Source organism: Nannobrachium achirus (assembly GCF_963921795.1).
Source record: "Nannobrachium achirus genome assembly, chromosome: 21".
NCBI classification, from domain to species: Eukaryota; Metazoa; Chordata; class Actinopteri; order Myctophiformes; family Myctophidae; genus Nannobrachium; species Nannobrachium achirus.
This window is the reverse complement of record NC_137828.1, coordinates 13,840,468-13,857,784: the sequence shown is the minus strand read 5'-3', so window position 1 is coordinate 13,857,784 and position 17,317 is coordinate 13,840,468. Positions and strand designations below refer to the sequence as shown.

General features: G+C 42.6%; 1 protein-coding gene across 1 annotated transcript in view; it reads right to left on the bottom strand.

Moving 5' to 3' along the window:
• The window catches only part of LOC308306603 (retinal-specific phospholipid-transporting ATPase ABCA4-like), a gene marked incomplete at both ends in the record, with an annotated part of 121,522 nt that overhangs the window by 31,203 nt on the left and 73,002 nt on the right, over window positions 1–17,317 (bottom strand). Inside the window, 8 exons of the mRNA XM_080751642.1 lie at window positions 269–317; window positions 2,308–2,513; window positions 7,067–7,175; window positions 7,391–7,569; window positions 8,448–8,585; window positions 10,634–10,773; window positions 13,387–13,518; window positions 14,823–15,003. Of these exons, the coding sequence (XP_080607768.1) occupies window positions 269–317; window positions 2,308–2,513; window positions 7,067–7,175; window positions 7,391–7,569; window positions 8,448–8,585; window positions 10,634–10,773; window positions 13,387–13,518; window positions 14,823–15,003 (1,134 nt within the window). The remainder of the gene's footprint in view (window positions 1–268; window positions 318–2,307; window positions 2,514–7,066; window positions 7,176–7,390; window positions 7,570–8,447; window positions 8,586–10,633; window positions 10,774–13,386; window positions 13,519–14,822; window positions 15,004–17,317) is intronic.

The following is a 17,317-nucleotide window of genomic DNA, read 5'->3' as shown; positions in this document are numbered from 1 at the left end:
TTAGTCTTAGTTTTAGTCATCAGTTTTTATTTAGTTTTTGTCAGTGAAAAAAACGCAGTCGACAAATATTTTTCGTCATAGTTTTAGTAGACGAAATCAACACTGGTCCTAAGACAATATCACACACCGTCAATAGCAGATCTACAAGCTCACAATGCATCGCCTCTGGGATGAGTTATGAGCTTGTAGATCTGCTATTGTCGGTGTGTTTGTACAACAGAGCATACATTATACAAATACAGGACCAGGACTTTTTTCCTTTTCTTACCTGGTGAACATTTGTTTATTTCCCGGTCGGCGGTGACCTTTAGGAAAATCTACAAAAGAGGAAGAAATTCATGTTTAAAGCATAAAACGTCAAATTTAATTTGATTTAATTAATACAGCAAGCTAAACCAATACATGTCCAAAATAAAGCCAAATAAATGTTAGCTTGTTGAGGATGTAGGTGAAGACAGTGTAGTGCCTCAGTAAACTACGTAGGATCGCAGGTAAACCAAGAACCTAGCATCAGTCTGTTCATTGAAACTGTAGGATACCAGGTTAACAAAGGACCTACGGTATATCATCTGTCTAAATGACATTTAAGGTAGGTATCACAGGGGTTGACACTAAGGTTTCAGAGGCACTTGCCCATCGGGCAAGTAAAGGTCATGTTCTACTTTCCCAAATGTCATGCCCACTTGCCCGAAAATAGTACAGGCAATCTAAGAAAAAAAATGGGCCAACCTTGAACAAATTGCAACACAAACTCTTTCAACTTTTTTTGTTTCATAAATATGTTAGTAATAACATATCAAAAGTCCTAAGAAATCCAAGTGGTGGAACATAGTGAAGTGGTGGAACATAAGTTGGGCTCCCATCGACTTTCTATACAGGAGGAAAATACCCAGAAAAAAGATCTGCTTTAAGTAGGATGTGAGGGGTCTAACTAGGGGTTTGTCATGATGCTGAATCCATTGCAAGCATTTGTTTTGCACAAAAAACATTCCTTGGCCCCAGAAAACGCCCATCAACGAATTCGCTTCTTGCAAAGAGTTGCCCCACTGATCAATATTAAATCCCGAAAGACACTAGGAGGTGCTCTTATTGGGCCCCTCATTGATTACGGAGTCCTTGTCTGGTATCGCGACGCCCCAGCTGCCTTAAAGCTAAAGCTCCAAACAGCCCAAAACAAACTAATTAGGGTTGTGCTTGGTCTCCCTCCTCTGACCCACCTTACCGAGCACCACCACGAAAGCGTGGGGTGGCTCAAAGTAGCTGACAGAGTACAGCATCTTGCAATGGGCCTGGTGTACAAGATACACTACACCTCCAAGATTCCCATGTACCTGACAAACTACTTCTTAAAGGTCAAGGATGTTCACGATCATAACACCAGAGGCAGCTCCACTAATCATCATCAGCGTAGATTTAACACTAAACAAGGCGCTAACTCGTTCTCCTGCTATACCATCAACATGTGGAACGCCCTTCCACAAGCCCTAAAGGAGAGCAAATCCCTAGCCTCCTTCAAAATTGGTATGAAAAGTCACCTTCAGACAGCAGCTACCCGTGACTTGTAAATAGACTAAGCCCCCATGCTCCCCCCCCCCCTTTTTCTTTGTATTCTGCCTTTTGTATTTGATGTTATGCTTTTGAAACTGATATTATCCTAGATAAAGTACTATGTTCTATCCGTCTGTCTTTCAATGTTATATGAGATACTTAAAGTGTGGTTCCTGTGGAAATAAGCCTCGGCTTTCTAGGATCTCCTTTTAGTTGACCTTGTACCAGTGATTTGTACTGTCATGAAACTGTACTTTTTTCTATTGCAAACTTCTAATAAATTCTTCAATCAATCAATCAATGAAAAGTGAATGAGTCATCACTTTTCATCAGTTTTGTGGGCGTTTTCTGGGTTTTTACCAATTCATTTCCAAAACTTTTCCAGAATATTTAACCCAATTTCCAGGACTATATAACAATAATTCAGCTCAATAACAGGTCGCTTACTCCTATGCAAATAGCAAATAGCAGATCTGCATGCTCACAACGCCTCGCAACGCGAGGCGTTGTGAGCATGTAGATCGGCTATTTTCACCATTTCTGCCTCTAATATTTGACAATTTGTCATTTCAGAGGTATTAACAAAATCAATAACCAAAGACAATGCATAGCTATTTTTTCCAGGACCTTCCAGGACCCTTGATCAATTCCAAAACTTTTCCAGTACTGGAAAAATATTTGTCTATTTTCAAAATATTTCCAGGAATTTCATGACCGTGGGAACCCTGTTTTTTTCCCTCCACTGCTCCCAGCACTGACCTCCTCCAGCGAGGTGTCGGACACTCCGAAGCTGCTGAGGCCCTGGTCGGCCAGCGTCTCCTCCAGCTCTCTGAACAGACTGGCGTAGGCCCGCGGCTCAAAGCCCCGCAAGGGCAGCAGGAAGGTCAGCTCCTGGCCGATGGCCTCGATGAGCCGGGCCTCGGGCACGTGGTGGTGGATCAGGGCCGTGATGCGCTCCACGTTGCCTGGAGAGAAGAAAAGAAAAAGGTTGTTGTGGTGGAAAGTAACTTGAGTGCATTTCTACTTAAAGGACAACTTAAGTTTTTTACAACAAGGGCTGATATTGTAGATTGTAATTAAAGAATATAAAAGATGAGTGTTAAAATTATTTCATTTACATCTTTCTATTGTTTTAGAGATTCTTATTTCAGGGGTTGGGGGCACGCGTACAAGTGGCTAAATATGTCATTTTACACAGAATAAGCCCATTCCCAAGAGACAACGCAACCTTTCATGGTTGGATGTGACTTATGGGGGCTAGAAGTGTTACTGTAAATAGCAATAAAGAAACTGCTGGCTTATTGTGTCTAAAAATACATATTTAGCCACTTGTACGCATGCCCCCATGCGTACACATGCCCCACATTTTAGCACGCTAAACGCGTTAAAACAATGGAACGAAGCAAATGAAAACATTTTAACACTCACTTTTTCTTTTCTCTAAATTACAATCTAAAATTTGAACCCTTGTTGTAAAAAAACAAAGTTGTCCTCTAAAGCAGTGGTCCTCAACCTTTTCAGGCCGCGACCCCCAAAATAATCATATTTTAACTGGGGACCCCCCACCCTGACGAGCTCTAAGAGTTGAGGCATTATATTTTGTACAACATGGTTCTATTGTGAAATTAGCACATCTACATGTGAGCATGTAGATCGGCTATTTTCACAATTTCTGCCTCTAATATTTGACAATTTGGCCAATGTTTAATTTGCCATTTTAGGTATTAAAACTCCTTAAATAGTCGTTTTAGAAATGTGCAGATACCCTCTATGAACTTAAACTTTATGTTGGTTTGTTTACTGTTGAGAGAGAAAACAATGTTGGACATTGAGTTAATCATCTGGGGACCCCCCAAAATAATTTCCCGACCCACAGGTTGAGAACCACTGCTGTAAAGTACTGTACTCAAGGGGGCAGTTCAATCCATCGATTACTGACCCCATGGGGACACTTTAGTTTTTGTCGCATTCCAAAGCCAATAATTTGATGGCCAGCAGTGGTTTCCTATGGAGACGTAAAGAGCATGATTTGTTCCCTATGCATGGAGACACAAAGAGTGAGTTTCCTCAAATGATTTGCTTAGGAATGTGACAAAAACAAAAATATATCCAATTCTCCATGGAGTGAGTAATCAATAGGGGGAAAAAAGTCATTTTGGAGGTGACCTATTCATGGGTTGCATTTGTAGTCCTATACCAGCCATGTTGAGGACCAACACAGGTGTTCTGATTGGCATAGAACATTAGTTCTATGCCAATCAGACACATTGAAACACCTGTGTTGGTCCTCAACATGGACGTTTAGGACTACAAATGCAACCCATGAATCTCTTTAAATGAAGTATTTTGAGGTAGTTTTTATATAAACTTGACACTTCTACTCCACTACATCTCAGAGGCAAATATTGTACTTTTTACACTACAATTATTTGACAGCTTTAGTTACTAGTTTTCATGTCTGACATCAAAGACCACATGAGACTGACACAGTATGTCCATATGTGGGCATTCCAAGATATGGGCTTAATATTGATGACATCATGGCTCTCCATACAGTATGGGCATAAAAGGGACAAGGACTGAATGGTTAGCACCGCTGACTTTAATTAAATAAATTACTTTTCCCAAATATGGAGATGAGTGACATCATAGATTACATGAGAGTGACACAGTATGTCCATATATGGGCATTCCAATATATAATATAGATAACATCCCTATAACCAATGTGTGTTCCACACAATTTCTTGGCGTTATGATTGATGAATCATTATCCTGGAAATCTCATATTATGGCTATATCCACTAAAATGGCTAAAAGTATTGGTATACTACGTAAGACCCGTCATCTGATCAACTCTGAGGTAGCCACTATGTTATATTATTCTATGATTTATCCGTATATTAATTATTGTAATATAGTTTGGGCTAGTACTCATCAGACCAAACTTGAACCTATATACCGTCTCCAGAAACGAGCTCTTAGAACAATAAGTTGTGTGCATCCAAGACATTCATCTCAGCCTTTGTTTATACGATTAGGTGTCCTCAGTGTTTTTCAAGTCAACCATCTTCAGATTGCTCTATTTGTTCATGGCTCATTGGGGAAAACCCTTCCCTTATTTTTTCATAACTTTTTTGGACGTAATTCTCAGGTCCATAATTACCCAACACGTAGCTCCAATGACCTCAGACCACCAGAGGCCCGTACATCTCAAATTCAATTTAATATAGGTTTCAGAGGGTCAAAGATATACAATTCTCTGCCATTATATTTATGGGACTTGTCATCTCATCAATTTAAGAAGGCTTTGAAATCGCTTCTCTTAACCAAATATTCTCCTTATGGTCTGCTTAATGAAGCTGGGTCTATTCATTATTTTCTTTAGAGTTTGATTTTGTGTGTCTTTGACTCTTTAATGTTGCGATTATAAATGTGTTTAATTTTCTATCTCTGTTTTTTTCCTTTATATTTTTCATTTGTATAAATGTTAAGGTTTTATCTGTAAAGGATACATTTATTCTACCATGATGTAATTTTTATCTTTTGAATGTATTACTTATTCCTGGAGAATGCCATTTCTCAAGCCCCTTGAGGGTTTTTCGGCTTCTCCGTCACATTTCCTTGAAATGTTGTAACCAATTTTAAAAATGTTTTTGTAAGTGAAAATAAACAAACAAACAAACAAACAAATATATGGGCTTAATATTGATGACATCATGGCTCTCCATACAGTATGGGCATAAAAGGGACAAGGACTGAATGGTTAGCACCGCTGACTTTAATTAAATAAATCACTTTTCCCAAATATGGAGATGAGTGACATCATAGATTACATGAGACTGACACAGTATGTCCATATATGGGCATTCCAATATATGGGCTTAATATTGATGACATCATGGATCTCCATTATGGGCATAAAATGGACAAGAACAGAATGGTTAACACCGCTCGAATAAGGACTGACAGATACTCGACAGAGATATTTGCAAGTGTGACCCGCATCAAGGCAACCACACTTGCAATTTCCAATTGCAACTTTCTAGTTTATACTCTAGCTATTGGAAAATGAGCAAGTCAAACAAGATTGTATGCCTCACCTCCTACATTCCAAGTGCTTATTAGGGTGGGGGGGTCCCCAGGGTGGGGGGGTCCCCAGTTCAAATGTTATTATTTTGGGGGGTTGCGGCCTGAAAGGTTTGGGAGAACACCATCCTGTCATCTTGCTCAGGTTCATTTTATTTTGGGGTCTCTCTCCATGCCCTCTGCTCGCTTCTCCTCTCTGCTATCTCATTTCTCTCCTCTTCCCTTCTCGGACTCCTCTCTCAAACTAATTAGGGTCCTGCTTAACCTTCCCTATCAGACTCACCTCACCGCTACTCACCAGTTAAGAGTGGGTTGGCTCAGAGTAGATGACAGAGTACAGCAACTTGCAATGGGCCTGGTGTACAATATACACTACACCACTAAGATACCCATGTACCTGGCAAAATACTTTATAAACGTTAAGGACGTCCACAATTACAACACCAGAGGAAGCGCTACAGATCACGTTCAACCCAAAGTCAACTCAAACAAAGGGTCAAACTCGTTCTTCTGCTACACAACCAAAATGTGGAACGCCCTACCGAAGGCCTTAAAGGCGTGTGGTTCCCTAGCATCCTTTAAAATCGCCCTGAAAAACCACTTACAGGCGGCAGCCATTCACAACTGGCAATAACAAACATAGCCCAGCCTCCCCTGACCCTTCTTTGTATTTACCTACTGTATATATTTTTTGCACTGTTTATTTTATTTTTATTTACTTTTTTTTTTTACTATATCTTATCTACTGCATAGCACTGTGTTCTATCCGTCTGTCATTCAATGTTATATGAGATACTTCAATGGTTTCCTGTGTAAATAAGCCAAGTGCTTTCCTATAATCTCCTTTCAGTTGACCTTGTACCAGTGAACTGTACCGTCATGAAACTGTACCTTTTTCTATGCAAACTTCTAATAAAGTCTTCAATCAATCAATCAAACCCTCATCTCTTTTCTCTCTCTCCCTCTCCACTACTCCCCCGCAGGGCCGGTTCCACAAGGGTGCTGAGGCCTGCTTTGCACCCTCATTTTGGCCAGGGAGCACCCCCACCTCTCAGTAATTCCCAAAATTGACATTATAATACAGTAGATCAGCATTGGCTGGCCACAACCTGTTTGACACACACTCCCATTGGTATGCAAATGTAGCCTTTTGTTTTCACCTGGCCGATTTGAGATGGGTATATTTCACCTAAAGCATAGCACCCTCAGCCATTGTGGGCAGCCGCCGGCCCTGCGTCCCCCGGCTCCACCGGGCGTGTCGAGCGTCGCGTCAACGTCAACGCTGGGAACGCTGGGAACGCTCCCGTTTTAATCAATGAATGGTGCTCCACTGCCGACGTCAACGTCAACGTCGGACACTCAAATTCGCCCCGGTCATTTTTTTTGACGCCGGCACGACGCCGTCATTTTGGTGGAGCCCTAGCCTTACCGTCCATCTGTCTGTCTGGGCTCTGTTTGGGCTTCTCCTCCTGGGCGTCTTTGAATGTGGAACATTTGGAGCACTTACAGTTGCAATCTTCAGTACAGTCACACTTCACCTGCAGAGGGCGACAAACACAGCCTGTAAGAATGGTTCAAACGTCCTGCAGGACGTAAAAAAAAAAAAATCTCTTATGATGGGAATTTGGGAAATGTCCTTTTATTAACTAACACACGCGCGCGCGCACACACACACACACACACACACACACACACACACACACACACACACACACACACACACACACACACACCCAGTGTGTCCTGTGTGTACCTTGGGCTGGTCGTACTTCATGCGTCGCACCAGTGTGAGGTAGAAGCCGGCGCCGAAGCAGTTCTTGAGGAAGAGGGGCGAGCCGCAGCAGTAGAGGCGACCCTCCGAGATGATGGCCACGCGGTCACTCAGCAGGTCCGCCTCGTCCATGTGGTGGGTGGACAGGATGACCGTACGACCTGCCCACGGAGGGGGAGAGAGAGAGAGAGAGAGAGAGAGAGAGAGAGAGAGAGAGAGAGAGAGAGAGAAATGATTACTATATATCGTCGTTGTCGGGTGAAAACCTTGTATGTCCAAAACCGTTGGTTTTGCATTTATAATTTAAAAAATGGCTTAAACAGACGATCTACTTGAAGATCTGCTGTTTTCACTACTTTTGTGCGACGGCCTTGTATGATGAAGCAGGGCTTTACTTTGCGAAAGAACGTACAAATTTGAAACTTGGAGATACGAGGTTTCCACCCGCCAACGACGATATATATAAGTTTGGAAACTTAAAGGGACCGTCACGGCCCCGTGTCGCTGTGAAAAAAAAGCGTTTCTCTGCGACCTAAGTGTTCTTGGAAGTAGATTCTGAGATAAAGCCGTTTCTTTGCAGCAGCAATGAATAGGAGGAGCCTATGGAGATTACGCGCTTCCTGATGATGGGGGACGATTTGCATCATGGAATATGACGTTTTTTTTTCGCTCACCAGTGGCCGCCGCAGCATCTGTTTAACTTGTAACCATGGTAACCAGGTAACACATAGCCTGATAAATCAGTCCGCACATTACCACCCCCTGTTGGTGGGTGGTGTGTAGTGTGGGCTGACCCCGGAGATTTAATATTTTATTTCTTCTCCGCCCGAGGAGCGGGTGAATTGAATGGGCCAATCAGGGTTGTTATGTCCCTGGCACAAAACATTTTCAGATGGGGGTCCTCCGTGGCCAAATACATATCAATTTGGGGTCCTTGGCAACGAAAAGGTTTGAGAACTATTACTGCAGTGCACACATACTATAGCTATCTGGATGCTGCGGCACCTCCTCTGTCCACCAGGGGTCAGTGTTACCTCACCTGCACGGTATTTGAGCATCAGGTCCCAGATGGAGCGTCTGGAGTAGGGGTCCACCCCCGACGTGGGCTCGTCCAAAATCACCACCTTGGCGCCGCCCACAAATGCCATGGCAACAGACAACTTCCTCTGCATGCCGCCTAGAAAATGAACACGCTAAGATGGTTGAATGGTTACATGGGTATGTACGTGTGTACAGTATAGGCCAGGGGTTCCCAAACTTTTTTGTCTCAGGGCACCCCATAAATATTTGTTTTAATCCGAGGCACCCCTACATTGTAATTTTCACTCCCAGCACCTTATGTTTATAGCATATCGTCGTTGTCGGGTGGAAACCTTGTATGTCGACCCCGACGAGCTCAAGTTGAGGTGTTACATGTACTGTATAACACGGTTCTATTGTGAAAATAGCAGGTCTACATGCCTCACAACGCCAATTTTTGGCCAATGTTTAATTTGTAATACTAAGTTAAAGGACAACTTTGTTTTTTTACAACAAGGTTTCATATTTTAGATTGTAATTAGAGAAAAGAAAAAGTGAGTGTTAAAATGTTTTCATTTGCTTCGTTCTATTGTTTTATCACGTTTACCGTGCTAAAATGTGGGGCATGCGTACGCATGGGGGCATGCGTACAAGTGGCTAAATATGTATTTTTAGACACAATAAGCCAGCAGTTTCTTTATTGCTATTTACAGTAACACTTCTAGCCCCCATAAGTCACATCCACCCATGAAAGGTTGCGTTGTATCTAGGGCTGTCACGATATGACATTTTACATGACGATTAATTGTCACTCAAATAATTGGCGATTAACGATTTAATTGTGTATTTGTCGTTGATAATTACATTTCTGTTTGGCTTTTAGGCTTTGAAGTTGCATATGGTAGATATGACACATAACCTAAATATACAAAGAAATTACTGACATATTTGACAACTTACTACTTAAAAAATAACATTGATAGTGGAAATAGCCGATCTACAAGCTCATTGTGAGCTTGTAGATCTGCTATTTCCACTATTGCTGACATTTTTCAACATTCACGATTATGACGATTATGACAAAATAATTGCGATAATGTCAAATAATCACGATTAGACGATTATGTAATAATTGTGACAGCCCTAGTTGTATCTTGGGAATGGGCTTATTCTGTGTAAAATGACATATTTAGCCACTTGTACGCATGCCTCCAACCACTGAAATAAGAATCTCTAAAACAATAGAAAGAAGAATGGGGGCACGGTGGCGCAGTGGTTAGCGCTTTGCCTCACAGCTAGCAGGTCCTGGGTTCGATTCCCGCCGGGGGACGCTGTGGGTGCTGGGGGCGTGTTTCTCCCTCCGCGTCATCAGCACCCACACCCTAGGTGGGGTTGGCGATAGGGCCTTTCTGTGTGGAGTTTGCATGTTCTCCCCGTGTCTCCTAGGGTTGATACCCTCACAAAAACATGCATTAATCCTGGTCTCAATAATGCCTCCCCCTGGCCAGCCGGGGTGCTTGATGGAGGGGAAAGGAACTGGTTGGAATAACATGTTCCTTCCACGCGCTACGTCCATCCCGGGGAAATCCCCCCTGTCAGGTGAAAAGAAACAACTTGGACTACTCATGCACTGAAGGAAGCATGAGCTCAGTCCGTTGTCTCCCCAGGCACGGCAGAGGGGAGAGCAGAGCCCAGGATTACATAGGCAATTGGCACTGGGTGAAAATGGGTTGCAAAATCATGGGATAAAAAATAAAAAAAAACAATAGAAAGAAGTAAATGAAATAATTTCAACACTCATCTTTTATATTCTAAAAATTACAATCTAAAATATGAACCCTTGTTGTAAAAAACTAAAGTTGTCCTTTAATCATCTGGGGACCCCCCAAAATAACCCCCCTGGGGGTCCCGACCCACAGGTTGAGAAGCACTGGGCTGGAGTACCTGAGAGGTTCTGGGACTGTTGGTCCCTCTTGTGGGGCCCCCCTGGGGGTCCCGACCCACAGGTTGAGAACCACTGGGCTGGAGTACCTGAGAGGTTCTGGGACTGTTGGTCCCTCTTGTGGGGCCCCCCTGGGGGTCCCGACCCACAGGTTGAGAACCACTGGGCTGGAGTACCTGAGAGGTTCTGGGACTGTTGGTCCCTCTTTTGGGGCCCCCCTGGGGGTCCCGACCCACAGGTTGAGAACCACTGGGCTGGAGTACCTGAGAGGTTCTGGGAATGTTGGTCCCTCTTGTGGGGCAGACCCAGGTCCTGCAGCATGTTCTCTACCTCCTCCCGGGCCTCCGCCATGGGCCTGCCTTTCAGCAGCGAGTAGAAGAGGATGTGCTCCGCCACCGTCATGCTGAGAGGCACACGCACGCACGCACGCACACACGCACGCACACACACACACGGTATGAGAATAAAAATCAAACCTCGGTTCGAAGTGAAGCGGTGAACTTTTATTCTATGCACCCAAAAAAATAATCTCTCAGTTGAACACATTTTAAATGTGTGAAACTTTTCCACCCATTTTATATGAGTAAATTTATATATGGGATATATGTAGTCCCAAGTCAAATCTACATTCAATGCAATGCATGTTGTTCAATTAGTCCAACTCATTTTCATTAACTTAAGCCAAGTTAATTATTTGAACTTAATTAATTTACGTTTGTCCAACTCAAACAAATGTTAACGTAAATGTGTTGGTTCAACTCATTTTTATGGAATTAAGCTAAGATAAATAAAATACTTTTACATTTACATAAGAAGAGTTCGGTTTCAGGTTTTCTTCTGGATGATTTGTTTCAAGTTTTACAATATCAACATACAGATGCATAATGGATATATGCAATAGCAGTGATTATTGAATAATCAGAACATTTAAGAGAAAACCAACGCAATAACCTCAAAGTTACCATGAGTTCTTCTCTTTTAGCCTAGCATGGGGAGGGAGCTCAAGCTTAAACTAGCAGCCTAGCAGTTAGGGTTAGGGTTTAGGCTCAAATACTGACAAATCAAATTCTGACATATGACAGTCATCTTGCCAAGGCAGACACATTGATATGATACATTTAGCATTTTTAGCTCCCGAAAGCTTAAACATTTCCCTGAAAACCTAGAAAAATGCTGTTCCCAGCATGCTTTGCATAACATGTGACCAACTTATTTGACCAATCAAGGGAAAGGGCTGGAGTCACTTCTCAGATCTGTAAAATGTACTTAATAAAATTGAGTTGGATTCAAACAATATTCTCAGAATGATTTCAGCCTTAAAAACTACTCAATAAAATTGGTGAGAGGCGTGGTTTATGGGACTCTGGGAGTTTTCATTGGAACTCATTTTCAATGTGTTTTTAAATTCCATTACTAAGATTTGAGTTACATGAATGTAATATAAATGCATAATGTTAAATGAATAGATTTTGTATAAGCACTATTAATTACATTTGAGTTGGAACAATTTAATAAAAATGCATATATTGTAAATGTATATATTTAAGGTAAGCACGATTAATATTTGTTCAGTTACATCAATTCAATACATTTGCATATATTATAATTAAATACATTTAAATAAAGCCAACATAATGTAAATGTATCACATCTGGCACTATTAATAATATTTGAGTTATATCAATTAAATGTATATGCTTATGCCTTGAAGTGAAGTAATTAAATAAAGCAAACATAATTTATATGTGTCACATTTATAGGGGGGTTGAATCAGTTTTTTGGGTGTGTGTTCTAGAGCTATGAACTCTGTATATACATTCGGTTCGAAGTGAAGCGGTATGTGTTCTAGAGCTTCAGAATTCTGAATTCTGAATGAATGAATGATTTTATCTGGAGGGCTGAATTGTCATGTGAAGCTTGACCAATCCTCAGTATTGGACATTTTTAATCATCCAATCATCAGACCGGGACGGACACTACACACATATTCTGGAACGTAAGGGACAGATAAAACCTGTTCATTCTGGACTGAAATGACCATATATGGACGTGAGGGACACACATGGGACACACATTTACGGACAGATAAAACCTGTTCATTCTGGACTGAAATTACCATATATGGACGTGGGGGACACACATGGGACACACATTTACGGACAGATAAAACCTGTTCATTCTGGACTGAAATGACCATATATGGACGTGGGGGACACACATGGGACACACAAAGCCACTCCCCAAAAACGGCAGCGCGATAGGGCCTTCCTGTGTGGAGTTTGCATGTTCTCCCCATGTCTCCTAGGGTTGATACCCTCACAAAAACATGCAGTAATCCTGGTCTCAATAATGCCTCCCCCTGGCCAGCCGGGGCGCTTGATGGAGGGGAAAGGAAGGTTGGAATAACGTGTTCCTTCCAGACGCTACGTCCAAACATGCAGGGAAATCTCCACTGTCAGGTGAAAAGAAGCAACTTGGGCTCCTCATGCATAGAAGGAAGCATGAGGTCAGTCCGTTGTCTCCCCAGGCGCGGCAGAGGGAGAGCAGAGCCAAGGATTACATAGGCAATTGGCACAGGGTGAAAAATGGGTTACAAAATCGTGGGATAAAAATTAAGAAAAAAAAGAAAAAAGAAAAACGGCAGCACTTCCCATAAAAGTTGGGTCTATAATGCATTCTAAACACATTTATAATGTGTTTATAAGGCATTATAAGACTCATAATAAAATGTTTATGTTAATAATATTTTTTACATGAACCACTTGAAGCCTAGCATCCCTATTCTGAGGAGAAATCTAGACAAAAATAGCAGATCTACAAGCTACAAGTAAATCGGCTATGTTCGGCAAAGAGGTTTGGTGTAGAGGAACAGAAGAGCAGACAACCTGCGAAATGTACCTACTTAACTGTAGGGACATAAAAGAGCAAATAGAAATACTAATGTGTCTATAGCAGAGAGAGAGAGAGAGAGAGAGACAGACAGACAGACAGACAGACAGACAGAGAGCCCACTCACTGGCTGAAGAGGATGTTGTGCTGGGGACACATGCCCAGGGACAGACGGATGCTGTCCATGTCTGTACGGATGTCCTGACCATAGATGGTGGCCGTGCCAGAGGTGGGAGGGAACATGCCGGTGAGGATGTTCCTGGGAAAGAGATGGAGAGAGATCAATGAGGACAGGTGTGTGTGCACACCTTGTATCTGTGTAGGCCAGGTGCTGGATAAACAGACACACCAAGAGTTATAGCTCCCAAACAAGTGTATTTCAAGGGCAACGTTTCAACCATGTATACACAGTAGGTCTTCTTCAGGCAAAACCATAGAGTATATATAAAATAGAGAGCGGACGAGCCCCGCCCCCACTATCATTTCAATGCAAGTGCTCAGTGGCGTTTTGAAGCAACGGCTACGTGCTAGCATGTAGCTAATCCAGGTGCATTCTGGGGAATGGCTCCACTACGCAGTGGAGCCAAACGTCACGAATGACGTCACGAACGACGTCGACGTCCATTGAACCCTATTGTAGACCCCAGCGCCGCGCTCTTATGCTCGTGCATGTATGTTTCACCCCGCCTGAAATTCCAGCTTTGGCCAGTAGGGCGGCCGCTTCAACATTTACAAGCCGTTCTGGGGGCTTGGGCAAAACAGACAGAGACACGCACATGTGCGTGCACACGCAGTAGGACAGACACACACAGAAAGAGATTTAAAAAAAAAAAAAAAAAAAAAATTAATTAAATAAAAGAAAAGTAAAAAGTCATTGAAAAAACACAGCCCCAGCACGTATTAGGACAATATCAGCCACCATGAACCAAGGACGGGTGTTTTCAATGAATCTATCGTGGTTTGAGTTTGAAGTCGGGGGGGGTCGCACACACATCAGTACATGTGTGTGCACGGTGTGTGCGTCTCTACTAGGGCATTCACCAAATATTCGAATATTCGAACATTCGAATATCAAAGTCACTATTCAACGTTGTTCACCAAAGTCGAATATTTGCTTATTTTATTTTATTGTTTTCTCTTTAAAAATATATATAGTTTATACAGCTTGGCTAGATAGGAAGTCATACGAATGAGTTGTCAATGCCCCTGGTGGATGAATTTGTTAATGCTCTATACCAGGGTTTCTCAAACCTTTTTAGGCCGTGACCCCCAAAATAAACATATTTGAACTGGGGACCCCCATCCTGACAAGCACTTGGAATTGTAGGTATTACATTTAATGTGACTCGGTTCCGCAGATAAATATTGTGAAAATAGCAGATCTACATGCTCACAACGCCTCGCAACGCTTAATATTTGACAGTTTGGCCAGTCCTGTCGAATATTCGACTATTCGAATACTTTGAGTTTGAATAATTCAAATACTAAAAATCACTATTGGTGAATGCCCTAGTCTCTACGTGTGTGCGGTGCGTGCGTCTGTACGCGTGTTGTTGTTCATACATGGTGGTGGTCTTCCCCGCTCCGTTGTGGCCCAGGAAGGCGGTGATCTGGCTCTCGTAGAAGCTGATGCTCAGGCCGTCCACGGCGGGACGGGAGCTGCTCCCGAACACCTTGACCAGGTCCTGGACGCACACCCCCTCCACCAGGCCCGTGGGCTCCGCCTCAAAGTACTGTGGCTGGCCTGTTAGCAGCATGGGCCCAACACACAACACAACACCACTGAGTTCCATTACTCAGGGTTCCCACTGCATGTGTACCAATTCATTTCCAAAACGTTTCCAAATGTCCATATTTAACCCAGTTTCCAGGACTATATAACAATAATTCAGCTCAATAACAAGTTGCTTACTCCTATGCGCAATGCCCAAAGACAGGTAGGGTATGCCAGGGGTTCTCAACCTTTTCAGGCTGTGACCCCTGAAATAATCATATTTTAACTGGGGACCCCGGCACCCTGATGAGCACTAAGTTGAGGGATTTTGTATAACACGTTTCTATTGTGAAAATAGCCGATCTACATGCTCACAACGCCTCGCGTTGAGAGGCGTTGTGAGCATGTAGAACGGCTATTTTCACAAATTCTGCCTCTAATATTTGACAATTTGGCCAATGTTTAATTTGTCATTTCAGAGGTATTAACAAAATCAATAACCAAAGACAATGCATAGCTATTTTTTCCAGGACCTTCCAGGACCCTTGGTCAATTCCAAAACTTTTCCAGTACTGGAAAAATATTTTTCCAATTTCTAAATATTTCCAGGAATTTCATGACCCTGGGAACCCTGATTACTAAACGCTTTGGCTCTCAAAGCGGGGTCTGGGAGCGGTCCCAGTGCAGAGGGTCTGGGAGCGGTCCCAGTGCAGAGGGTCTAAGTGGTTAAACATTTACATTATTCTGCTCCTAAAATCACCTTGTTCAATGTTAATAACTCTTTATTTTGGGGCTTTTATGCCGATATTGATAAGACAATAGACTAACAGGTTAATGGGGAGAGAGCAAAGGTCGTCAGAAAAGGGATTCGAACCCGTGACACACTGTCAGGTTGGCGTTGTAGCTTAGGGCAGGGGTTCCCAAACATTTTTGTCTCAGGGCACACCATAAATATTTTTTTAATCCGAGGCACCCCTACATTATAATTCTCACTCCCAGCACCTTATATTTATAGCATATCGTCGTTGTCGGGTGGAAACCTTGTATGTCCAAAACCGTTCGTTTTGAATTTATCATCTATAAAATGATAAAACTAGTGAAAACAGCAGATCTACAAGCACACAATGCCTTGCGGTGCGAGGCGTTGTGTGCTTGTAGATCGGCTGTTTTGACTAGTTTTGTGCGACAGTCTTGTATGATGAAGCAGGGCTTTGCTTTACCAAAAGACGTACACATTTGAAACTTGGAGAGACGAGGTTTCTGCCCGACAGTGACGATATTTTAGTGATTATGTTGGGAGGAAAACGTTGAGATAATAGCCATTTTGGTTAGAACTGACTGAAAATAACTTTGTACTTCAAGTTTAACATTATACTAAATAATATTTTTTCAAGTGTCCAAATAAATTCCAAATATTATCAAATGATCTCGCGGCACCGCTGGACTGCTGTCACAGCACCCCAGGGTGCCCCGTCACCCACTTTGAAAACCCCTGGCTTAGGGAGCCCGGACCACCACGCCGGCGGCCCGGGCCACACAGCCACACTTTTATTTAGTCACTTGAGATACAAAAAAAAGATACAGAATTATTTTTGAATAATAAAATATTAGAAATGTGTTTTGCCTATAATGACATGGCCACACTAGGGATGTCAAAGTGAAAGTGGTAAATGAGGAGTTTTTGGTGAGCACTTTGAGATATATTTTAGTGCAGTTAGTAAAGTGTTTCAGTCTCTCTTCCTAATAGTGTCTGGGGAGAGAAAAGGTCAGTATCTCTCCGCAAAAGCATAAATCAAAGACAAACAACACTTTGCTTAGTTGGTATTCTTTTCTTCTTCAGCACATGAAACCTTTGTTTACCTCAAAACATGCGGTAACAATTGCAAAAAGGGTGCACAGTGTCAGTTTGGCAAATTGGCACCATAATGAAAGAAAACAAGTAAAACATTTCAATGAAAAAAGCTGCTTTTCCGCTTTGTAGCAGAGCTGAGTGGACACAGCAGTAGTTTGCATTCTCAATTCAGAGATCATTAAAGGAAGGAGAGAGGAGCTGAAGGTGACATCAGGGGATTGGAATGTAATTGGGTGAGAAAAGGACTGAACACTCTCTGTCACTTATTAACCAAGCAGCAGGGTGAGATTTTGTCAATGTGTTTGTGTGCGTGCGTGCGTGCGTGCGTGCGTGCGTGCGTGCGTGCGTGCGTGCGTGCGTGTGTGTGTGTGTGTATGTATGTGTGCGTGCGTGTGTGTGTGCGTGTTCAGGCATGCCAGCAAGCAAACACATTCAAGGGCAGTGTGTTCCCATCACACGTTGTTGAATCAGTCCTGTTAAAGCGAGACCGCG